Consider the following 24,732-nt stretch of genomic DNA (forward strand, 5'->3'; position numbering starts at 1 on the left):
CACCCATCCATCCATGCACCCATCCATCCATGCACCCATCCATCCATCCATCCATCCATCCATCCATCCATCCATCCATGCACCCGTCCATCCATGCACCCGTCCATCCATTCACCCGTCCATCCATGCACCCATCCATGGACCCATCCATGCATGCATCCATCCATCCATGCACCCGTCCATCTATGCACCCATCCATCCATGCACCCGTCCATCCATGCACCCATCCATCCATCCATCCATCCATGCACCCATCCATGCACCCATCCATGCACCCATCCATCCATCCATCCACCCATCCATCCATCCATCCATCCATGCACCCATCCAATCCATCCATCCATGCACCCATCCATCCATCCATCCATGCATGCACGCATCCATGCATGCACCCATCCATGCATGCACCCATCCATGCACCCATCCATCCATCCATCCATGCACCCGTCCATCCATCCATCCATGCACCCATCCATCCATCCATCCATGCACCCATCCACGCACACCCATCCATCCATCCATCCATCCATCCATCCATCCATCCGTCCATCCATGCACCCATCCATCCATGCACCCATCCATCCATCCATCCATCCATGCACCCATCCATGCATCCATCCATCCATGCACCCATGCATCCATGCACTCGTCCATCCATGCACCCATCCATCTATGCATCCATGCATCTATCCATCCACCCACCCATTCATTTTCACTACCAGGTGAGATAACCCAGCCCAAGGACAGTGCAGGCAGCTAGCAGGTTACCTGTGTCAGTCCAAGGGGGGAGGCTGGCTGCAGGCCCTCGGCCTCTGTCTTGACCTTGCTGCGCTTGTGAATGGTGATGGGATTCACAGTGCTGCTCACAGCTGATTCACTGCTCTGCTTGTTCTGGGAGGGTGCAGAGGAGAGCTCGTCACATGGGTGCAGGGCTGGGAGGTCCCATATCCAGCGCAGGTCTACCTCCAGAACCTCAGCTCACTGATCATCTGCACCAGACTGGTGGTGGTGTCTCAGAAAACAGCCCACTAGCCACATTTTCCAGCCAAGAACATACCAGGGGCCCAGGATCATGCTGTCAACACCTCCCTCTATGCAGCTGCCACCTCTACTACCCCAAGGGATGGAAGGAAATGGAAGAGAGCCATTCTCTTTGGAAAATGCTGGGCCTCCTTGCTCCTGTCCCAAGGAGGCTCCAGAATGAGGGTGGCTCGCTCCTGCAGCAGGGGATAAGGGCCTGGTTCCTTGGGGAAAGGGTCTGGGGTACAGTTTCAAGTGACAACTCAAAGGCTGACAGCAACTGTCTGGGGTAGGTGCTAGGAACTACTTGGAGCTCTGGGACGCAGGTCTCGTTGCCCTCCTTGGACACAGCCACATCCAGGTCTGTCAGTTGCCCAAGGGCGGCCTGGGACAGGTGCTTCTCCTCTGATCATCATAACTGCCCCCTGCACTTGGGGTTCAGCAGGGCTATGCACATGCAGGAGCTGGTTTATAAGCACAGGGACCCAGCCTGGGTGGCAGGCTCCCCTTCTCAGGTGAGCTAGCTCAGCCGGAGAGAGTGAAGACAGTTTCTGCTTTCAGGCAAGTGGGGAACCAGGGTCAGTCCCATGCCTGTGCTTTATACAATCGTGTCCCTATAAATCCAGGTCCTCACCCACAACGCAGGGCCTCATTTGTCGCGAGGGACTTGTGGCATCCAGGGCACACCAAGCACCTCTCTGGTAGGAGGCCCAGCATGCCAGAGGCCTGTGGGAAGGACTGAATAAGGGGGGCTATGGAAGCCTGTAGGAAATGTATGTTCTAGAAGAAAAGTGTACACTGCTATTATTAGTACTGTTCATTCATCCATTTATTTCCTGTAGTGTGCATGGCGTCCCTACATAGGACCCGATTTCATGTACTACTTCACCCACTCATTGTGTTTATTGGACAGGAAGCTGAAGTGTGAGCTCAGGGCTCCTGTCTTAGCCTGAAGCCTTTTCTGACATCTAGTCACTCCCCAGAAGATGTCTCCAAGCCAGACTAAGCCAGAGTTCTCTACCAGTTTCTGGTGGGATGGAAGCAACAGCCCTCATGGGGGCAGGGCAAGCTCCCAGGGGCCCAGCTCCTGCGCTCTGTGCCCATCTACCTGGTTGGCATCACTCAGACAGTTGCTGCTGCTGCTGCTGAGCTGGGTGGGTGCGGTGTTGATGGAGGTGAGGGCCATGGGCTGCTGGGCCAGGAAGGTGGGCGAGGGCTGGATGAGGGGTGGCGTATGTCCGAAGGCAGAGCCGAGGCCCCGCTGCTGGCTCAGGATTTGCTGGTAGGCCACAGGGTTGATGGGATGGGGAAAGGTGAAGGCTGGGCTGAAACAGAAAAAGAGATGGAGTGTGCGGGGCCCGTTAGGCAGATGCTCCCTGGGCAGAGAGTACCCTGCTCAGAGGCCCGAGATGGCCTTGGCAAGGGCTGTGCTAACAGCACCACCACTGTGGCTCTGCCTCTTCCAGAGCAAGCAGTGGCTGTCCACGCCCATCACTCAGGCATCACGTCCTATGCTTAGCTCTCAGAGCAGTGATGGGGAGCCTCCAGAGACGAGTGCCAGACTGCAATGGAAAACCCACTTATTCATCACAAAGTGCAACATGCAATTAAACCTGAATACGGAGGTATCAGTTTAGAAAAACAACTCTACATTAACATCTTTTGTCCTGAAAGAGAGGTGCAATAACACGCATGCCATGGTTCACCACCACTGTCCTAGACCTTCCCCTGGGGGGCAGTCTTTGCTCCTGGAGGGCTGCAGGCTTGGCAGGTGCCAGGCTTCATCGCATCCCCACACCTTGGTTTCTGCACTGTCCCACCTCCTGCCATGCACCCCTGCATCATTGCTCCGTGATTCGGACCGCATTGGCCTCCAGAGCCTGTTCTTGTGCCCCTCATCCACACCCTGGCAGGCAAGGCTCACCTGAGGGCACCTGCTGACAGGTGCCCATAGGAGCCACTGGCTGCCGAGCTGCTGCGTGAGTTGTTGATGTAGGCCACCAGCGAGTTGGGGGAGGTCCTTATCATCCGCTGCAGGTCAAGGCTGGCATCTGAGAGTGGAGAGATGGACAGCGCCCGCTTGCGGCTCAGGCGAGGGGTCACCCGGGGACTGGAGAATCGGGACACTGCACAACAGCCAACAAAAGGCGCATCAGCATCACCTGTGTTGGGGGAAGGGTTGATGGCATTGGGAGAGGAAATGGGGGCAGGTAGGTGGACACAGGCAGAGCTTATGAGGACATAGTCTAGTGGGAGGAGACCCAATTTTGGGTCTACTGGGAGTCGCAGCTGTGAGTAGATGGCCAAAGGATGAACTCTGTCCTGGACTCATTTTATTCATCTGTGAAACAGGGCTGACCAGCACAGGGTATGGTGCAGATCAGTGTGAGTTCACCCGGGAGGCCAGTCCCAGGTTAAGAAACAGGGCACGGTCAGTGTCGTCCGAACTCCGTCTCCCTTCCATAGTGGCCCCAAGGGAAGCCACTGCTATGATTGCAGTGTGGACAGTCATCCAAGTGCCTCTGTGTTGGAGGTGTGCATTGTAGCTGAGTGCTCGCCAGAGGACAGGCGCTGGAGGCTTTTGGAGGTGGTGCCCCGTGGAAGGAAATTAGGCTACTGGGGACGCAGCTTCCAACAGGATGCGACATAAGCAGCTCTGCTCGGCCACGCGCTCCTGCTGCGACGGGCTGCCTTGTCATAGGTCTAAAAGCAGCAGGCCAGTAGGCCAAGGACTGCAGCTTCCAAAATGGAGCCAAAAGAAACCTTTCCTCTTAGAAGCTGATTTTGTCAGGTACTCGTTATGGGGATGGAAAGATGCGGCAGCCATTATCCTGGCTCTTTGCACCCTGCTTGCTGTGGTCTATTTTTGAGTTTACATAACTGAAATACCACTCTTCTTTCATGCCTGGGTTCCTTCCCGTTGTGTGTGGCCGTAACTTTGCTCCTTCTCGCTGCTGCAGAGAATTCCACGGGAGAAGCGAGTGTTAAGTGTTCAGTGCTCCAGAGGCACGGATCATGTTGTGACCTGGGTCATACCAAGGTCTCCGCCACACCTAGGCCGGGCATTTGCCAGGCAGAGACCTGGCTGGCTGCCCTTACGCTCTCAGCATGAAGTCTGACGGGTGGGGAAAGCTGCTGTGACGAGGTAGAGGACGTGGGGAGGGACAGCTGACACGCAGCTACGCTCATCCATGGATTCCACAGGGTTCTAAGGGGGCCTGGGACGCTGTGCTTTAAGTGTGCACACCACATTCCTATACACATCTGTGTAGGAGCATATGCCACCCTTGCACACACACACACACACACACACACACACACACACACAAACACACACACAGGTACACACACATTCCTGCCCCAGCTGGCTGCTCTGTGGACATGCTCTTATCCTTGTGTGCTGCTGCCCCGCTGCTCCCGAGCACCGACCTCATTAGTGGAAGAGGGCCCAGCCCAGAACGGCTCCCAGCACCAAGGCACAGGCCCACCCACTACACACCCACTACGGCTCCAGTCTACTTCTGCATTTTTACAGCCCCTCCTCCTTCCTCAGGATTCTGGATCTCTCTCTGGACACAATAACTTAGAAATTATCTACTCACATCCCTGGCTGGCTCTACCCATCCAAGTTCACCCCTGCCTGGCCCTTCCTGAGCCTGTTTCCTTTTTCTAAAGGGGTCAAATCCCCATGCAGATCTCCAGGGCTGATGTGAGTTAGGTAATGACCTGGTCCCTAGAAGGGCAAGGTGAGGCTTGAACACCCTGTGTGGCTCCCTGTGCCCCCAGGCCCTGCCCAGACTCCCTTCGGTGGTTTCCAGACTCCCTCAGGAAGGCTGCAGAACGCTAACAACTGGGGGCTGATCGGCATCTGTGCTGCTCATGGTGCCCTCCTTCTGCCCTCCTCCCAGGCCTGCAGGGACAGGGCCAGCTGCTCCGGCCACAGGTCCTGCCTCCCTTGGTTTCCTACTCATGGCCCTCATGGCTGTTTGCTCCTGGGGTGCTTCTGACCCACTCCATCCTGCTGGCCTCAAGGTTATGTGTAATCATGCAGGTACTGGGGTCATGTTCCCATCACTGCAGGGCACCAAGTGCAGAGCGGATGGCTGTGAACCTCAAAGGCTCCAACCCACTCCCATGGCCTCCAGAAGGCTGTGGAGCCTTGGAGCGCTGATGCCTCCGGACCCCTTCTGGGTACTGGGTGCATCCAGGTCCCACCCACCTCATGCTGGGCCCAGGCTGGCCACCTCGGGGTGGACCCTGGTCCTGGAAATCCCAGAGACGTTCCAACTGCTAGGCTGCATAAACAGAGAAGTGCTTGGCATCTACGGGCTGGAAAGAGCTTCTGGGGCTTTCTCTACCTTCCTCCTTCATGGACATGGGGAGTGTGAGACCACAGAGAGGAGCACACAGCAGCAAGGGATGAAGGAGATTAGGGTACAGGGATGCAAACCTGTGTTGGGTGAGGCCATGGGGGGTGAGATGGGGTGGGCTATAGCTGAGGCAATTTAGACCCTCAAATCAGCTGTTGAAGACACGGAAACTTGATTAATAACCTAAGCATAAAAATGGGTCACCTGCCAGCTCGGGGGCCGAGGCCCAATAGGGTGACAGGTGTGGGCATGGCCTGTGCATTCCAGCTGTAACTGTCCATGGTTCATTCCTTCTACTGTGTACGTGTCCTTTTTAACCTGAGACATTAAACGATTTGAGGAAAACTTCCATTGGAAGACAAGGTTGAAATCGAATCAGAATACACTTTTCTCTAGCCATCCTTGTCAGCTTCAGTCTTCGTGGCTGGATACTTATTCCTTTAGGCTCTGAAGCCTAAGGCTTGCAGGTCTCTAGCGGACTGGGGGTAGAGATGCTATGGTTTAGCTGTGTCTTCCAGACATTTGCATACAGGAAAAGCCACCCCCCAATTCACAAGTTGATGGCATTTGGAGGTGGGACCTCAGAGAGGGCAGGGAAAGGGTGTGAAGTGGGATTAGTGGCTTTATAAGAAGAGGAGAGACCCCGCCTGGCACACCTGTTCTGTCTTGTCATCGATGCTCCTGTCAGGTTATGATGAGCAGCAAGGCACCTACTAAGTACTACCAGGGCTTGGACTTCCCAGCTGCCAAACTGAGTGACACAAGTCTCTATACTTTGTGAATTTTGTTACAACAAGGCACGAGACAGGTGGGCACACAGGAGCTGCTCCACAGATGCTTCTGGGGACTCTGTGTTGCCTCCCCCACCAGGGCCCAGGAACACGGTAGGGGATTTGCTCAGTCAACCACTCCTTCCTGTTGTTGCAGAAGGGACACCAGCCTACATGCTGAAGATATGGGGACACACAGGTGGCTGACCTGGCAGCCCCATGCCCATGAGCCTGTGCTCTGAACAAGGGTGCCAGGCAGCACCAGAGCCAGCATATGTCCTTTGTATGTGGCATTTATTAAGTCTTGATTCTGAATTCTTTTTAAAAACATTATATTTAAATTTATTTATTTATTTGGTACAGGGTCTCGTTATGCAGGTTGGACTTGTAGTGATTCTCCGGTCTCAGTCTCCTGAGTGCTGGGAATACAGGCATGCGCCACCATACCTGGTTTCAGGATTGGCGGGGCAAGTGGTACTAGGGATCAAGCTCAGGTCCTTGCACTTGCCAGACAGGCACTTGGACTGCCAAGCTATCTCCCCAGCCCCTGATTCTGAACTCTTGAGTGATTAATAAATAACACAGTGACAGCCCCTCCTTTAGTGATATGCAAGCTTGTGGTCTCACTTTGAGCTAACACCATCTGATAGCAGCCTTACAGATAAAGAAACCAGGCGTGGGGGGGAAAGCCTTCTTCTGGACCCAGGTCCAAAGGAACCCCACTGTGTGGGTCTTCTGCGGACTCAGTGTCCACTCTTTCTTCACACGAGTGAGAGGAGCTGAGACTCAGAAGGCACTGCCTTCCTGAAACAGCTTTTGAGATCTGCTTTGAACTGCTGCAGAATTAGCAGCCCTGCTGGCCTGGCCTGTCTTGCAATGGTGGCTCCGGTCAGCATGCCTGCCGCCCCCTCCACTCTGCACTCCTGTTCTGGCCCACTCAGCGCCCACACAGGAGCCCGATGCCTGCTCTCCTCCCCCACTACAGTTGAGCCTACTGGGGGGAGGGGGCTGCTCATTCTTCCCCCAACCCCCTTTCTCTCCAGTCCACTACCCAGCCCAGCCTACTGCTTGCTCAGATCATTCTAGAGCCCCTTAATTAACTGCTGTCCAATCCACATTCCCCACCTTGGGAAGCTTTCCAGCTTGCAAATCAGATCATATGCCCTCTCCTCAAACTTTCCAGAGCTCTCCACTGCAGCTTTGACAAGTGCCCATTACTAGGGTGACAAGACCTACCTAGTGGCCCTGGAGGGGGCAGCTGCATTCTGCCTGGCCCCGGGCCTTTGCATGCACAGCCTCCTCCACCCACCAGCTCTTCCCTTTTCGGTGCTCATCTCTCAGCTAAGCAGTCGCCCTCGGCAAGAGGCCTTCCCCAGCCTCCTGAGTCAGGCAGACGTTCCCTGTGGCCAGGCCGTTCTCTCCCAACGAGAGCCACACTGGTGCATCTGCACTTCCTGTGTGGTTACATACTTGCTTCTGTCTTTCCTTTATGAATCAAGGACACTGATCCTTTCCCTCTGGCCAGTATATCCTGAAGCTCAAACACAACACTCACCTGCAGTGAGCCCAGGTGAATAAGCCATGCGCTGAACAAAAGGCATAGCCATGCCATGCTGGAGGGCAAAGCCACCCCACCGAGGTCAAGCCCTGCTGAGAGCCAGGGCAGGTGGAGACTGGGATCAGGGCAGGCACATGGACGCCGAAACACGGTCTCTGTGCTATGCCCTGGGTGGGAGAGAGGCTCTCACGGGAGAGGAGACTATGAGGTGGAAGGAGAGAGAGACAGACTGACAGGCGCATGCACAGCACGGAGGTGACAGGGAGGCTGTGTTGGCCAGCCAGCCCCAGCCCTGGACACAGCGCTTGGTGCCCTGAGCTCTTCTTTCCCATCTATGATGCGGGCAGCCTGGCTTATTTTGCACAGTTGCTGGGAGAGACGCCTCCGGAGTGCTGAGGATTGTGCCCGCAACCCACAGGAGCTGGGAGGAGGGTGTGGCGACCAGGTAGGTCTTCAGTTAATAGTGGAGAAGACAGCAAGTCTAGGAAAGATGACAAGGCCATGCAGCCACACAGCTGTCACTGTGCATCCATTCACTGGCTTTCGCCTGGCACCCTCTGAGCTTCTGGGGTCTTAGTGTCTGACTTTGTCCCTTGTCAAGCCCCACTGCAAAGTCAGGTGCAAAACAGATCTTCCCAAAGATTCCTGTTCCTCATAAACAGAGTGGCAAGTGGGAAACGATGAGAACACAAAAAAGCTAACATCTTCGAAAGAAGAAACACACTCATCTTTGTCATGTGTTTTTTTCTAAAAGACTTCGCTGCTAATCCTGGGACTCCCGCTCCCCCCGGCACCCTAACAAGAGGAAACAGGCCAAATCTGACAGTGATATTCATCTCTGTTATTCCCATACCTCAAGGGAAATATGTTTATTAATGCGCCTCTTCCCTTGATAAATTACTAAATAGGAAGAAAAGCCTGGCACTCATTTCCTGGGGCTTCGCCTGTGATTTATAGCTGGGGGCTGGCGGAGCCACAGCATCCATTCATCTGTAGAGGCACCTGTTCTGACACTGGGCAGCCGCTGGGCGACCGGCCATCTGTCCGTCCGCAGCTGGGCAGATGTCCGACACTGCCTGCTCCTGTCGCCACCTGACTCCGACTCTGTCTCACCCACGGGGTCTTTTTTTTTTTCTCATGCCCACTTGTTCATTCATCCACCAGACCCTCCCGCAGCAGGGAGAGTGTGTCCAGCTGTTGCAGGCACTCACAGCAAGGAGAACCCTGAGCTCTGCCCTCATGAAGCTCACTATCAGGGTGAGAGATGAAAGTTGGTATCAGTATTGCCAGGCAGGACGACAGGGTGCCATCTGTTGAGGAACTCCCCAGAGAGGCCCAGCGTGCTTAAAAGGGAGGACTTGGGCAGACCAGGCTCTGACCCTCTGGGCCCCTCTGCACCTTGGGCTGTCTCTCAGCTGGGACCTCAGGCAAACGATCTGCACCCATCTCAAGGTCTTGTTGGCTGGTGGCTGCTGTCTCATGGATTGTGCAGGGCGGCTTCCCCTCCTCCAAGGCTGGGCTGGGTGACACCAGAAGGGAGCTTTGTCCTGGGGCAAGGACCCAGGAGCCTTCTCCATACCTTTAACTGTCTTCAGCACAGCCCTGGGGACGGCAGGACATGGCCTATGGCACGGCTAGCGTGCCCCAAACCCTCACAGTGCTCCAAGTGGTAGGGAGGCCTGTCACCTGCAGGCCTCTCCGGGACACACCAGGATCTGCTCTGAGAGTCCACCTTGAGGACCTCAACCTCCCTGCACTTCGCTGTCTACAGCTCGTCTCCTGTTAACCGCTAGGAGGCTTGGGTTGAGGCCACCAGGCCCTGCTTCCCCCTGGGATGGGGCGTCTCAGTGCTGGCCTGGAAGGATGGCTCAGGAGGTTTACCAGGGGATGCGTGGACACCACTCCACCCGTGCCAGCCTCCAGCAGCCTGCTCTCTAGGACTTGCAGGCCCGGTCTCTATCTCATCTCCCTCCTGCCAAGACTGGGGCTAGACTTCCTTCCTGACTTCAGTCTCCGGCAGCCCCTGCACCAACTCATCCTGCCTCTCTGTAGTATGATCAATGTAATTGGTTTCTGAGTCCCCCCTCCCCCCGGATCCACAGGCAGCATAAAGCACGGGTGTCACAATGGAGGTGACATCCGAGTCAAATTAGTGTCAATATGACAATAAAATATACAGCTCAGAGGAAATATGGGCTGTATACAGACAGCATTTCAATCGGAAACATTTCCATCTTCTCAATGTAGTGGGGGTGAGGAGGGGAGGACGCGGCTGACACAGTACTGTGGTTAAATCACCAATATTCAACAGCCGAACGTGAGAAGATGCCATTCCAGGGCCTGGGTGACAACTAGCGAATACTCTGCTCTCCACGGGGGGATATCCTTGGACACTGACTTGACTCTCCCTGTCTTGCCAGTGGCTTTACTCCCTGGTCTTCCTCCCCAAGTCAGACCCTAAACATGAGAAGATGGGCCTTCCCCTGCACCAGGGGTGAGCTTGCTCAGGAGCTAGAATCTCCTCACTCTGCTGCATCTTGGCCTAGGGCCCAGGAGGAAGCTGGGGCTGCTTCTGGGCCCCCTGGACCCCTTCCTAGAGGCCTGGCTGGCCTTACCCCCACACCGAAGTGGCCCCCACACATCGGGCATGCACAGGGACCAGGTGAGACTATGGTAGATTCCATGGCAATGAAATAGGGCATCGTCCTGAGGCAAGGTCAAGATGTCCATGGTAGGAGAAAATATAACGTTCCATTTAGGGTTTACTTACTTAATCCAAAAAGGTAAGTCAGCTAAAAATATTAAATATGCCATCATGTGACTGGCAGTTGGCTGAGGTACTAACCAGGCTGACACACGTGCCAACTGGGCACAAGGTGCCGCGGGATGAGCCCCCACTGGTATGACTCCATGCCTGCCCGGCTCACCCCACTGTCTCACGCCTCTGTTATCCACCAAACAATTGCATGTGTGTGGTGAGGCAACCAGAGAAGGCCTGTTCTCCTCGGCTTCCTCTGCACTCTCGAGGGCTCCTGTGCCCGGGAAGACTTGCACCTCAAGGCCGTGTCTATGGATGACTTGCTGGCCTATGTGAGTACGTCCTTAGAGACCCAGAACCTTCCTGCAGGTCTCTAGAGACGGCAGCCAGTGACTTGTGACCTCTGGATCCTGGCCTCTGGGAGAATGCTGAACAAAGAGGAGCCTCGTGGAAAGATCTCCTCTGTCTCTCCTGGAGGGACTGCATTTCCCAGGGCAGGTCTACTCCACAGACCTGCACAGCTGGAAGGTGCTGAAAGTGCCCACCGTGGCTCCCCTAGCTCAGGGAGGGTGCAGCTGGGGAGATCCCCGAGGCAGGCCTGCTCTGCTGGGCTCACACTGGGCGAGGAGCACTGGGCTGTGGTCTGCATCTCAGACACGCCTCTGAGTGACACCTCTGCACAGGCGTGGAGCGGAGTGCAAGTGCCGGCAAGATTTTCAAAAGTAGAAGCAATAGTTAGGATAGATACACAGCTGCATCCTCTTAATTCAGCGAATAGAGAGATTTGTTCAAACAGTGTTTGTGGACAGGATACCATGCCTGCATCCTATACAATGAATAACCACTAAGACAACAATATGCAATGTATTAATTATTGAAACTGTGCTAGTAATCAGTTTTGACACTGTCTCATTGCTACTTGTTTCTCAATAAAATTATTTTTTTTAAATGGTCAGAAAAAAAAAGTGGAAGCAAATGTTTGGTTTAAAAATATTTGAAATGGGTTGGAGATGTAGTCCAGCAGCACAGCCCAGGCTTAGCATGGGGGCAGGGTGCCTGGCTTCAGTCTTTAGCACCAAAAAAGAGAAGGAGAAAAAGAAAGAAAAAAAAAGCTGTTGGTGAAACAAAGTGTACTAAGTAGTAAAAAGTGTAAATGATTGAAGGTGCTCAGAGCTTGGGTTATAATAGGTTAGTAACCATAAAACCTGCCTGTTCTTGAAATCGTAGTTAAGGAAAACCCTCTCCCTCACCTCAAGCCTGAGTCTGAGCAACTGACAGCCTCGTTAGGCTGACCCTGGAGCCTGGCAATACGACTGACCGAAGAGGCAGGGAGAGAGGCGTGTGTGTGCGCGCGCGCGCGCGTGTGTGTGTGTGTGTGTGTGTGTGTGTGTGTGTGTGTGTGTGAAGCATGAGGCAGCAGCTGCTGACGTCAGCTGGGCGCTCGCCTGCCCACCCGTGAGCTCCCCTCCTTGCTTGCCCCTTCAGCCCTGGCCTTCCGGTTGCTTGGAGATGCTCGGCCCCCAGATGCTGCCCAGGGCCGAGTGCCCTGGAGAACAAAGCTGCTCCGCAGCCCCTTTCCAGGCTGCCTGCCAGCCCGCAGCTGCTCTCCCACCAGTGCCGTTTCTGCACTAATTAGTGTGCATCGTTCTAATCCAGTTCCTTTGTCACTGCCACTCACTCTCTCACCCGACACACAGGAAGAGCCTGCCCTCATCAGATGAGCCCCAACCTTGGGCTTCACGACACAGAAGGAGAAGCACCAGCCAGTCCTGACTAGGGAGCCTTGGGCCCCGCTGGGCATCCCCAGAGCCCTGGGACTCTGTTCGGGGGGTGACCTGGAAGAGGGCCTAGGCCACTCACTGTGTGGGAGTTAGTGTGGCGAAGCAGTGGGACCAGTGCCGCAGGATGTGAGCAGTTTGGGGCCCCCAGGTCCCCTCAGGAGGTAGCAGGAGGCCGAGGGGGCCTAAGCCAGAGTGCCAAGATAGAAGGCAGAGCTGGAAAGGTGGCAAATGACTGGCTGGCCAGGGAACGGTGACAAGCTGCAGTTGGCAGGCCTGAGGTCCAGTGCTGACTGGGAAACGGCAAAGAAGAGGTGGCCAAGGAAGGCTTCTGTCCTGGGCTTAAGCATCAGATAGACAGAGGAGCAGGCAGCAGAGACCCAGAGTCCTACGAGAGGAAAGGGGTGGCTTTGGAAGAAGAAAAGGATGCTGGAGAAAGAGAGCAAAACTACCACTGGCTAAGCACCCGCCATATATGCCAGGCCCTGGGTCACACGTGCAGCGTGTTTAATCCACCTGACGTGTGTCACAACCCTGCCCCTGTTTCTAGGGGGCAGGAGACACCCAAGGGGCCACAGGACTACCCCATTAGTTCCCGTCAGCCTGGAGTGGGCAGGACAGAGAAAGTAAGGGTGTAGAGGCAGGGAAGGAAGAGGCACTGGCAGAGACACCCGGAGGAGACAAGGCCTCAGCCCCACGGGAGAGAGGCGCGGCAGGACAGCAAGAGGCCGGGAGCAGAGCTCAGAACAGGGCCCACACTAAGGCTGCAGACCTGTGGCCACCAGCGCTGCTTATCGTCTGCACAGGGCAGAGGGCCCAGAGCTGCCCTGAGGAGGGGATGCCCCCTGAAGGCCTCTGCCTCCTCCTGCCACGGACCATTTGTGAGTGGCGAGGCTGCCCGGGCAGGGCTTGAGGAGACGCTCACCTGCAGGCCAGCCCCTGGGCTGGTTGCACACCCAGGCACCTTGGGCAGGGCCTGGAGCACCACCAATGGAATGGCAGCTGAGCACGTGGCATCTGGCGGGAGGAAAAGAAGCCTGGGCACCCGAAACCCCACCTGCCTAGGACACCTGAGCTCCCTCCCCACTATAAACAGGTGCTGTCTGTAGCCGAGTCTCCAACTGCTCGGACCCAAGACTCTGACGCCAACCTCGCCTTTCTTCTCTTCAAGTTCCCACCTGGCCTGGGAGCAGTCTCGTGCTTCCACCCTCACAGCCTCCTGACACATTACCAACTGTTGGATCTGCGAGCTGGACCCCGCTTCCTCCTTGTCCCTAAATCAGTTCTCAGTGCAGTGGAGAGCGAGACCCCTTTCGGGACTGAATGAGATCACTTTGCTCCAGTGTGCACCCAGCTTCTGCATGGCTTGTTGCTAGAATCATGGGCTGGCGTACTGTCTCCTGAGTGAGGCTTTCGCTGCCTCCCTTTTCCAAGTTGTACTCCTGCTCCAGGCTGCTGCTCCACCCCTGTTCGCTCCTTCACTCCCTAGTCCGTGTATAGCTGGCCATTCCATTGCCTCTTTCCTAGCACTGTGTGGTGTCTGCTTCCTCCCACTATAATGTAGCTTCTACAAAATCAGAGATGTTTGTTCACGGTGCTGTACACAGAACCTGGCTCATATAACTCAGAAAGTGCTGTAGGGAGATGCGAGGGCCCTGTGGATGGCAGTTTGGGGGGCACCCAGGTAACAGTTCTCACCAAGGGAACAGCCACCGCTCTTTGCCACCTCAAGGGGGCTCTTGTCAGCTCCCCCTCTGGCTGACTGCCCCAGGGTCTGGATTCCCACTCTCCAGCTTCACCCAGCACTCACCGTCCACTGGGTTGAGGTAGTCATGGAGATGGGGTGTGCCAGCAGCACCCCCACTCTGCACCAGCAGGTCCCCGTAGGGTGCAGGGTGGCCGGCCATGAGCGTCATCTGGTGGTAGTAGTCCGAGGGGTTGGCGCCTGGGGCAGCAAGACCAAATAGGCCCCTTTCTTTCAGATGCTCATGGGCTACTGTGGGGCAGGGGAGAGAAAGAAGCCATCAGACCCTGGCATTGGCTGTATCCTTCCTGATCGAGGAAAAGCAAGAGAAACACCGGCCTGAGGGGTGCCTCCCGCCTGTGTGTCCATCAGCAGTGAGCTGGGCCCCATCTTGGCCAGCACAGGGGGCTGCTGCTGCTGTGGAGAGGGGCCAGGTCCAGCCCTGGCACACTTCCCTTGCTTAGTCTTAGATAATCTTGGCCTCCTCCCCGCCAGAGCCGAGCGTGATGAGCCCGGGGCCCAGAACTCCTCAGAGGGAGGTGATAATTGGAAAGGAAGCCCAAGGCAGCTACATGGGCCGGGCCAGCCCCTGCCAGAACATTCAGGACGAGGTGGGGTGCCTTGGCCAGTGCCCACAGCGCCTGTCCCCTCAGCACCAACCCAGGGGTTGAGGAGAGGGTTCCGTGTAACTGTGGGGCTTGGCACTCACGACTGCTATGCCAGACAGCGACTGGGAGCTTGGGAACCAAATACATCCACGGAGAGTTTACTAGGTATGCAAAACCAGAAGGCACCATCTCAGATTTTCATCTGTAAAATGCGAGTAAGAATGTCCCCTCTGAAAATTACTATCAAATCCCAACTGCATTACTCTGCATGGTGAGCACTCGCTCGCTGGGTGTACAGCAGGCCAGTGTTGGGGGGCTCACGTGATCCTCAACCTCACTGTCAGCACAGCACCAGGAGCTGGGAGCCACCCTTGTCATTCCCGCTGAGGAGGTGCAGGCAAGGTCCCTCAGTGAAGTGGGGCGGCTGGACTGGTAGTTTGAATCTAGAGCCCAAGTCCTAACCACTGTGTGCCAGGCCCTCTCTGCTCCTAGTGCTGGCAAATGTGCCGTCCTCTGTGCATCTGTGGAGAGATGAAAGAAGCAGATGCAAGCACTGCTCTCCTCTTCCTCTGCTCTGAGTTCCAGCAAGGCTGACCACCCTGGCTCTGCCTGCTCTGTCTATAATGGAGCAGTGCCTTGCCCATTCCCTCCCTGGAAGTCCTTCTTGTCCCCAGAACATACATGGCCTGGCAGACACTGCCTGGGCTTGCTCACGAACTTCCTTTCTTGACAGGGCTGCTCTGAAGCCCAGATACACCAGTTCTGGTCCCCACTGCCTTGGTGTGGGGCTGATGGAGCCTTGGGGTATCTGGTCTACCTGCTGTGGGAACCAGAGCTATCCAAATTAGCCTGGTGACCCTGATGCTGAACCTATGCCTTTTGTCTCACAGGTTGTGGCCAGGATGAGTGTTACTGGAACCATATCAGTTTTTATATTAAAATGAGGCATAACTCGGTGCTCCACGCAGTGAAGGTCTCTCCTACAAGCGTCCGTGTCACCGCCCATTTCTGCAGGGGCCACACTGCAATCCTGTAGTGACTCCTGAGTGTCTCCACATACTCTTCCCTTCCTTCCCCTTTGACACCTCTTAGAGCCCACTGTGGCCCTGACCGGGCTGCTGGCTTCTGCCTCTTCTTAGGAACGCTGCCACCAAGCACCAGAGGCTGCTACAATAGAAGGCACAAACTTGGAGCTAATTGTTGTTAAAACAACATAATTTCACTACCACAACTCTGGAGTTCATGAATACAAAATCAAGGTGTCAACAAGGCAGGCTCCTTCTGGAACCTCTAGAAGCTATTTCTTGCCTCCTCCGGCTTTGAGTGGCCGCTTGGCCTTCTTGGCTTGTGGCCGCATCATTCCCATCTCTGCTTCGGGCTTCATTTTGCTGTGTCCCATGTGTCTCTTACAAGGACAAGTGTCACTGGGGTGCAGTCTAATTGAGGATGATCTCTTCAGCTCAAGATTGCTAATTTAATATAATTGGAAAGCTTTTTTTTCTAAATGATGTAGCACACACAGAGGTGGGAACAAAGTTGTGGCTCCATCTTTGGGGACACCATTCAGTGGCAGAGACAGCATCTGCAGCCTGATGTGTACCCCTGGCCGGGTCACCAGAAGCGATAGGAGAACCTGGGCCTGTTCCATAAGACAGCACCTCTGGTAGAGCTGTATGACCTTCGGGACCCCAGCCCAGTCAGTCAAGGGCACCTGGGGACCCAAGTGGAGTTCAGGGCTGGATTATTAACTTTAAGGGGCCATTTCCCTGTGGCACCATATTCTGGTTGGCTAGTTTTAGGCCTGGTGCTCATAATCACTTGCCTTCCCTGTTTGCCTCTGGAGAAGATGGGGCAGAGCACAAACTCTGCCTGGAACCTAAGCCTGATGCTTCAGGGAGGGCTTCATGTTCATATTTGGAAGCCAGAAGCCCCTTGCTTTGGGAACTCCCGCAGGTACCTTCTCAGAGCCAGGCCAAAGTTTTCAGCTCCTAGTCACCCCCAAGCAGGAGGTAAGAGGGACACATTTCTCTGGAGTTGAATGACAGCAACAAGGAGGGGTTGGCTGGGGCCACGTTTCCCAAAGCCTCTGCCTGTGGGCTCACAGCACACTCTGTAAATGCCTTCTGGCCTGGAAGCGACTCTGGCTCAGCGTTGAAGTCTCAGCAGTGCGCATTTTGAGAAGCTGCAGCATGGCTGCCTTCAAGGATGGGCACCAGCAAGGCTAGCAGCCCCATGACAGCAGCACTGCAGGGCAGCGGGTAGTGCCCATCCATGCCAGGGAACGTGGTGCACCTCCAAAAGAGCTGCACGGGCAGGGCCAGCTCTCACATGTGCTCCCTGCTGTCCAGCACGTGTGTGCAGGTACGTGCCCATGTATGTTTGCATGCATGGGCTGGGGGACAGAGGGTGAGGACTGGGGCAAAGAGGGTGGGGACCGGAGACAGAGGGTGGGGACCAGAAGTATCTTAGATCTGGACAGCTTATTTGTACCGTGTGATCCGGCCCTGTCCAGACTCCTACTAATTGGACTAGGCGTGGCCAGCTGATTTCCAAGCTGAGCCAACCAGTCTGTCCCTCAAGCATCTGAACCCAGAGACACAAGCCACAACTTCAGGTCTAGAGTGTTGGGGGCTGGGCAGCCACTGGAAAGCCACTTGAGCTGACCTGCAAGGGGCCCAGAAAAGACACAGGAAGCTGCCAGCCAGCCCTGCTTCCTCCTGCTCTAGGGTGATCTGAGACACCACCAAACAACCCCCTGCCCTTAACACCAGCTCTTGCAGATCCGGTTGACTTTAGCCAGTGATTCCCACCAAAGACAGGACCTACCCAAACAGACCTGCACCCTTCCAGTAAAGCATACAGAAGGGCGCTGTGAAAAACCCAACACCCAAGGGCCTCCCAAATCTCTCAGCCGTTATCATTCATCTCCTGGAAAGTCTGTGTTCAGAAGCAGTGGGAAGGAAAATCAGCCTGGTCACAGTCCCCAGGGAGAGAGGCTAGGGTGGGGCCAGTGTCCTTCAGAACCCCTTCCCAACCCCAGGCCCTTCTCACCATCGGTGGGGCTGAGGCCCCTGGCTGCCGAGATCATGGAGAGCGTGGGGCTGCCGTGCACAGATCGGAGGTAGTGCTCCATGTGGGTGTTCATGTAGGGGTGGGGGGCGTTGAATGGGGACTCTCCGGGGCCAGCAGGGTGCGGAGAGAGCCGGATCAAGGAGATGTCTGAGATGATGGGGCTGCTGCTCAGAGTGGCAGGCCTGCAGGGACAAAGAGCAGTGGTCAGAGAGGGATGAGCAGGGGCTCAAGGACTCAAGAACCCCAAACCAGCACAAGCAGCCCTTGATTCTCTAGAAGACCTGCCACAGAACCCGGCACCTTTTAGTTTATACACTGAACCCCGCCTGGAACGCCCACCCCAGGGGTGCACAGGGCCTGTTTCCTGTGGCCTGGTTCGGTCACTGCTAACCTCTGCACCCTTTGGGCAGAGCCCTTGAGGAGTTTCTGGCTTCACTCAATGTGATGACGGAGACTCCAGGCACCCTGTCAGGGTGCTTCAGGTTCATCTACCCCAAAATGTATCCCTTAAGACAAATCAGACTTTACTAAGTCACTGGGAGCCACATACACCGAGATCCCAGCTTCAGTTTTTCAGAAAATAGGGAGTCTTGATGATGTGATACACCACAAAGGGCGTGTGCAAGACTCTGACAAATCTAGATTAGAATTATGGCCCAACTGCACTGAGCGAATGATTAGGCTTTAATTACTACATCTGTAGAATGGCACAATGCGTCTATTACGTAGAGTTCCCACATGATCAGAGTTCCTCAAACTGTGCCTGACCCCAGCAGGTAGGCCATATGAGACAGCTGGCATGTGGCATTACCGCTGCACCTGGGACATGCCAGAAGTGTCCAGGATGCTTCTGCATTCTCCCACAGGGTGGGTGGCACATGTGACAACCAGTTACTCTAGGCAGACACTGATTACTCTGGGAGCTGAGTGAACCAGAGACAGTTATTGATTTTATATTATATTCAGCACTGTGTGGACACTGGGCTTATGACATGGCACAAGCCAGGCCCCTGACAGATGACATACAGACGCCTCCACATCTGGTCTCACAGACCTCCCCTTGGAGGCTGCTCTTCAGGGCGAGGAGGACGTGAACTCTCTGCTATAGATGTGACTGCCCTGGAACTGAAGATCTGGGGGTCCTGCCCACTCCTGTCAGGGTCTGTGCTCTGGTCCATGGCAATATCTGGGTGTAAATGCCTTCCTCCTTCTCATCCCTACAGCTCAGGTGTACTTCCCCCTAGAACCCTTCCCATGATTCATACCCCTGTCTTTTCTCTCCCAGGGTCCCTTTTCAGTCTCAGGCTGATGGATCTATGTCCCATCTCCAGAAGCGAGCAGGTTTTCCTGAGAGCAGGGTGTGCCCTTGCACCACTATACCCTCAGCGGTGGGCAGGGAGCTGGCACACCCTGACAAGCACATGCTTGTGTGTCGCACCAAGGCTGGCAGAGGAGGCTGGGGGTAAAGCGAGAGCCACCACTTCCTCCAGCTGTTCTCACTCTCTAGAGCTGCCTCTCGAGGCAGAGCCACCTGCAGGGAAATCCCAGGAAGTATGAGGCCCAAGAGATAGATTTGACCTGGGGAGGGGCAGCATCCCGAGGAGGAACAGAACAGATTGGTGTGCCCTCAGGCTGTGGGCGGCTCCTTTGGGCTCTGGTGGATGACCCCAAAACTCTGCAGGATGCAGGATTCTGGTAAGTGACTGAGAAGAATGTCACTCCACCCTCCTGGTTCCTTGTTCCCAGGGCATGGGTGTGGGGCTGAAGGAGATGTGCCTGGAAGGCCAGGTTCAGCACAGTGACAGGTAGATGTCCCCATGGGTCGGAGGACAGCTCTGGTGTCTCCTGTTCCTGTCCCCAGGACCTCCCAGTGGCTTGCCAAGCAGGGTAAGTTCCCAGAGCCCGGAGTGACTGGAGTGGGGAGCAGTCTGTGGTCACTGAAGCTGAGAGCCCCAAGTGGCTTGCCTGGGTGCCACACCACCAACACCACCTCCCTGGTTCCAAGGTTCCACTGCAGAGGGTGGCGGTGGCAGCCACAGCTGAGGTCTCAGCCACAGCCAGCAGTCACATGCGGCTTTCCAGCAATGCACAGAGGTCACACGGTGGCACTGGTGAGTCTGTCTGGGGTGACCCAGATCCTCTGGCTGGATGAGCCTGGGCCCAGGAGGAGGGAGTTGGGCATGTCCTGGCTGCATGGGCAGCCCAGAAGGGGCACCTGTTCCCCAGGCACAGGAACTTGGACTTCTGCCTCCACAGAGCAGGTGCCACTTTTGGAGGGAGGTGAGCTCTGCCTTCCTTTCCCTCTCCTGCTATGGCCCAGAGCACAGGGCCCCAGGCTTCCCACAGGGAAGCCCACAGCCTGGGCTCATGGGAATGTCCCCATGCAGCTGCTGGGTCAGGGCAGCCCCACCTCTACCCTAAAGCACTGGCTGTGGGACCACTGGGCAGGGCAAACAGCTGCTGTATCAACCGGTGCCCAGACAGGGTCATGTCCCTGCTCTGTGCAGCCAGCAGGAGCCAAGCAAGGTTCTCCTAGAGTGACCGCATTCCTAGGATGGTGGCCCGGGCTGTACTGCACTCTCTCCTGGGCGCGAAGCTCACAGGGGCCACTGCCCAGCTCCAGGACAGATGCCCAGGGGATCACAGCACAAACAGAGCAGGTCTGCATGTGGGAGGCAGGTCTGCAGGACACAGAGCTCAGAAGGGGAGGCAGAGCCCTGCTTTAGGTCAGAGCTGGTTCCCACAGGAGCTCTGGTTGTCGGGCTAGCACCCACCCTGCCTGCTTAGCCGAGTGGCCCCAGCCAGGCTGCTGACCTTCTCTGGTGCCTCACCAGGTGGCACAAAGAGACCAGTGCACCTGGCAGGGGTTAACTGGTTAACTCACATTCATTCTCTTTCTAGAAACAAGTCAGCTTGCAACATGGAGCATCAGCTGATCTGGGGAATCAGGGACCCGAGACCACAGGTCTAGTGGTCACTGCAGCCAAGAATGACTCTCTGGAAACTTTCCCCAGGAAGTCTCCCTAGATGTCCCTCTACATAGGGCTACTTACATCCCAGCTGTACCCTGACCTGACATCTCCACACCAGGCAAATGACATGTCAGCCACCAGAGGGCCACATGCACAGAGTTCCTCTTTGAATCCAAATGAACACAGTCCCAAAGTGCATGCTTCTTATTCTTTCTACAGATGACAACACACCAGAAAGGCCCTTGGCCAGGATCACTCAGCCAGCAGCTGGAGGAGACACGCCCAGCCAGGTAAGTTGGGCTTGAGCTTGGGCCCTCCGCAGGGGCTCTTGATACCTTCGGTTCCCTGCAAACCAAGCTGGGGCTGGGGCCGGGATTGGGTGCAGGAGGGCACGGAGAGCAGAGCCATTGCCTTGTTCTGTTTCAGATCCTTCTGTCTGCAGCCCCTGCTACACAGAGCCCCTTTCAGGAGGGTTGGGGACCCCTCCCTCACACTGTTGTGTATGACCGATAGGGATCCAGGGGCATACATGTTTCAAGACATTGTCACTCTGCCAGACCAAACAAACCCAAAGGAATGCCTCTCAAGTGGCAAGACTCCAGGGCTCATGAATGCACTGGGAGACCAGGGAGCTGCCGGCAGCCCTGACCTTACACCGACAGTATGAACCCATAAAGGAGGTCCTTTGGGACCTGCCAGGACCACAGCTGGCCACTCTAGGGCCCAACAGAGCTCTGGGGCATGCTGGGTGCTGGAGGGCTGGTGAGCCTGTCACTGTGCAGAGGGGCCTCATCAGCAGAGGTGTCTTCTCAGGACATCTGCACCCTGCTCCAGGCCGGGCCCAGCAACCACTTCCTTCTTCCTATCTCCACAGGCCTGCACCACAGGGCCTGCCCAGTCTGAACCATGGCTCTCTAATGCCTTGCATTCTTGCAGCTGGAAAAGACTCAAAGAGGAAGCCTTGAGGACAGGAGGAGAAGCCAGCTGTCTGGGCTCAATGTAGAAGGTGGCAAGAGCCACAAACAAGTGTGCACTGCCACACTGTACCAGGTGACAAAGCAGCCCTCTGCCAGCCACTCCTACACACTGCTCCAAGCTCCTCTGAGCCTGACCCGACCAGTGGATCCAGCTTACTTGTATTCACTGTCCCAGGAAGGCCACCCTGAGCATGTGCTGTATCCAGTGGCCTTTGGGGAGGTTGGAGCCCCTGTGGAAGAGGCAGAGTATGAGCCCGCTAAGCACAGGACAGAGTGACAGGGGCCCCAGCACACCAACAAGTCCCTAAGTGTCATGACCACAGTGCCCTTCTGTGCAGGCTGGAGTGGGCTGCGCTGAGCCACATATGGAAAGCGCACAGTGCAGCCCTGGTGCCTGGTAGGGGGCAGGAGGTCTGCTAACGAAGATGAATTCTGGCTGGATTTGAGGGCTGAGTAAGTTCATAGGAAATACACTACACTACAGGAGGCAGCACGTGCAAAGAAAGGCTGCAACAGGGCTGTGGGCATGGAGGTCATGGCGCAGGCCGCAGGCAGGCCTGCAGAGCACCGTGGATCCAGGGACCCCGTTCCCTGCTGCCCCAAGCAGGACATGTGACTCAAGTCCAGGCGGGCAGAAAACACCCTCCCAGGTGCCCTGATGAGGATGTGGTCAAGTCAGCCACTCCGGCTGGAATCAGAGGAAGAGGGCCTCAGTGTACCCAAGGTGGCTAGGCTGGTTGTGTCAGCATGCAGCAGCAGCAAGAGCCGTGGGAGGGCTAGACAGAGAGCAGAGGGGTCAGGTTCAGCCTGAGCCCCTGAGTCTAGGTTCAGCCTTGTCTAAAGCTGCTACACATGAGCTGAGAGCCAAGGGTGTGTGTGTGTGTGTGTGTGTGTGTGTGTGTGTGTGTGTGTGTGTGTGGTGTGAGCTACTTCAAGCTGTCTCAGGCTCCTGCCAGGGGTTGTCAAGGCAGCCCATCCCCTACCCAGGGACTCCATGTGGCACCTTGCAAGCCAGACCTGAGCCCCGAAGTCAGTGTCAGGCCAGGGGAAGTAAAGACAGAAAAGAGAGAGACAGAACAAAGCAAAGGGAGGGCACTGGCCACTGCCACGGCAACGCTGCCAGTGCTGACCGAGTCGACGTGTGCTGAACGTCCACGCGCAAGGTGTCCAACAAGCCTGCGGGTTGGTCAGATTATTCCACTTTGAAACTGAGAACCTGAGCCTCAAAGAAGTCGCGTCTTGCAGAAGGCTGCAGAGGTGGGATAGGAGCGAATATCTCTGCCTCTGTGAATTCAGGTTGGGCAGAGATGTCGCTAATGGTCTCCAAGGCGCAGGCTACTGCTTGCCCCCTCTTGCTGTCTCTGCTCCCCCAAAAGCTCTGCCTGGTGCTCGCTCAGCTGGGTCCCAGACTGCTCTGGGGGTGCAGGCTGAGGGGACACTGAGCACATGGTAGGCAATGCCTACACTTTGCAGTCAGAAGATACGGGGCTCTGTGGTGGCTTGGCTGCTTCTGTGGCCTCCTTCAGTGCCACCTGGCCCCGGGCCCCAGGATCCCTTGCCTACAGGCCAGGACAGTTGTGAGATGGATGAGCCAAGCAGGGAAAGTGTGCAGGGCAGCTAGCACCAAGCACTTCCTGGGTGCCGGACAGTGCTTCCCTCTCATATTTAAAAGCTGCGCAAGCAGCAGCAGCAGCAGCAGAGCGAAGTGGACACCGCCTGCCCGCCCAACATCACGAACCAGCCCCTTCCCCACATGCTGCCGGGCAGGATTTCTGTCAGAAGACAAAGGAAGAGGACCCAGATGAAAACCCACACGGCCACGTGCAACTCAGCACCAACCAGCTGGGCCTGAGCAAAAATGCCCAGCATCCTGGAGACAACCCACCCCAGGGAGCTGGAACTACGGCGCAGGGTCCTGCAGAGGGCCCGTGGCTGCTGCAGGGCTGGAGGCTTGAGTCAGGCGCTGATGGACACGGGGGAGAAGAGGGGCGTTTATCCTGTTGTGTAGCACGGCACAGCTGAGCAGGGTACTGGGCAAGAGCCAACATGCCCTTTCATACAGTGTTGGGGGATGTGGGGATTGGCCCCTGTGCCCCACCCAGGGTGCCTGTTTGGGGAAGCTGAACTACTTGGAGCTGAAAGTGCTAACTCACCTCAACTTGACATGAGCCACCCAGGGTAGGATCTGTCCCTGGGGTTGGGAGCCAGGAGGAGGGGCCCACGCTCTTAGCCACCAAGAGCCACCGAAAAATGCCTTTGTTCAGAGTCCCCCTGCACAGGTCAGCAAGGCCAAAGACAGGGAGGAGGAGCGGGGCCTTTGTGTCTCATTGCACGGACCAAACTACTGAGGCCAAAGTAACCACATTGTGGTGAGGCAGTGGCAACAGTGGCTACATAAGGGAAACTGGGTGGCTCCAGATGGGTCTAGGAGCCTGTCACTGAGAAAGGGGAGCTCCAGTCACTTCAGGCTTGTGGCCTTACCTCTGGCCTGGCTCTTGGGGTGACATATGGCTTCAGTGGTGGGTGGAGAGAAACTGCAGTCCCACATGTTCAGCACCTCAGTGCCACCTAGAACTGGGTCCTTGCTGGGTTCATTCCCCAGCTCGGCTCTGGCCCCTGGACAGTTGAACCTTCAGTGACACTCTTCTCATCTGTATCCCTTTCCACATTTACCTCTGCTTCCCCTCAGAGGACACCTGGCTAAGAAGCCTCTTGGCCCCAGGCTGAGGTCAAGCATCTCATGAGACACTGCTGGGGAAAGCCCTGCACTTGTGCCTCAGGGGACGATCAGGCATTCTTAGGGGTGAACTCACAGGCAGGGATGAGTTCACATGCGGCCTGTCTTCCCCAGTGGACGGGCAGCAGCAGGAGCAGGTGTGCACACTCAATGTGCCTGATGAGTGCGTGAGTGAATGAACAAAGGGATGGGTGAATGGACAGATGGGCAGATAGGTGGATGCATGGATGGATGGGTAGATGGGTGGATGGGTGGATGATCGGTGGGTGGGTGGATGGATGGATGGATGGATGGATGGGTGGATGGGTGGATGATGGGTGGGTGGATGGATGGATGGATGCGTGGGTGGGTGATGGGTAGATGGATGG

At 55.9% G+C, this 24,732-nt stretch overlaps 1 protein-coding gene across 2 annotated transcripts in view; it reads right to left on the reverse strand.

Annotated features, from left to right (window-relative positions):
* Positions 1-24,732, reverse strand: part of Gli2 (GLI family zinc finger 2) — a 234,252-nt gene that overhangs the window by 19,446 nt on the left and 190,074 nt on the right. The window contains exons 4-8 of one of the 2 annotated variants that reach the window (XM_023709743.1): positions 17,658-17,860; positions 14,065-14,250; positions 2,945-3,146; positions 2,129-2,345; positions 769-891 (exon numbers count right to left, since the gene is read on the reverse strand). In XM_023709743.1, the coding sequence (XP_023565511.1) occupies positions 769-891; positions 2,129-2,345; positions 2,945-3,146; positions 14,065-14,250; positions 17,658-17,860 (931 nt within the window). Of the gene's footprint in view, positions 1-768; positions 892-2,128; positions 2,346-2,944; positions 3,183-14,064; positions 14,251-17,657; positions 17,861-24,732 lie in introns of both variants that reach the window. The other variant, XM_023709742.1, reaches the window with a different exon arrangement.

The sequence above is a fragment of the Octodon degus genome, unplaced genomic scaffold, assembly GCF_000260255.1.
Source record: "Octodon degus isolate 3935 unplaced genomic scaffold, OctDeg1.0 scaffold00014, whole genome shotgun sequence".
NCBI lineage: Eukaryota > Metazoa > Chordata > Mammalia > Rodentia > Octodontidae > Octodon > Octodon degus.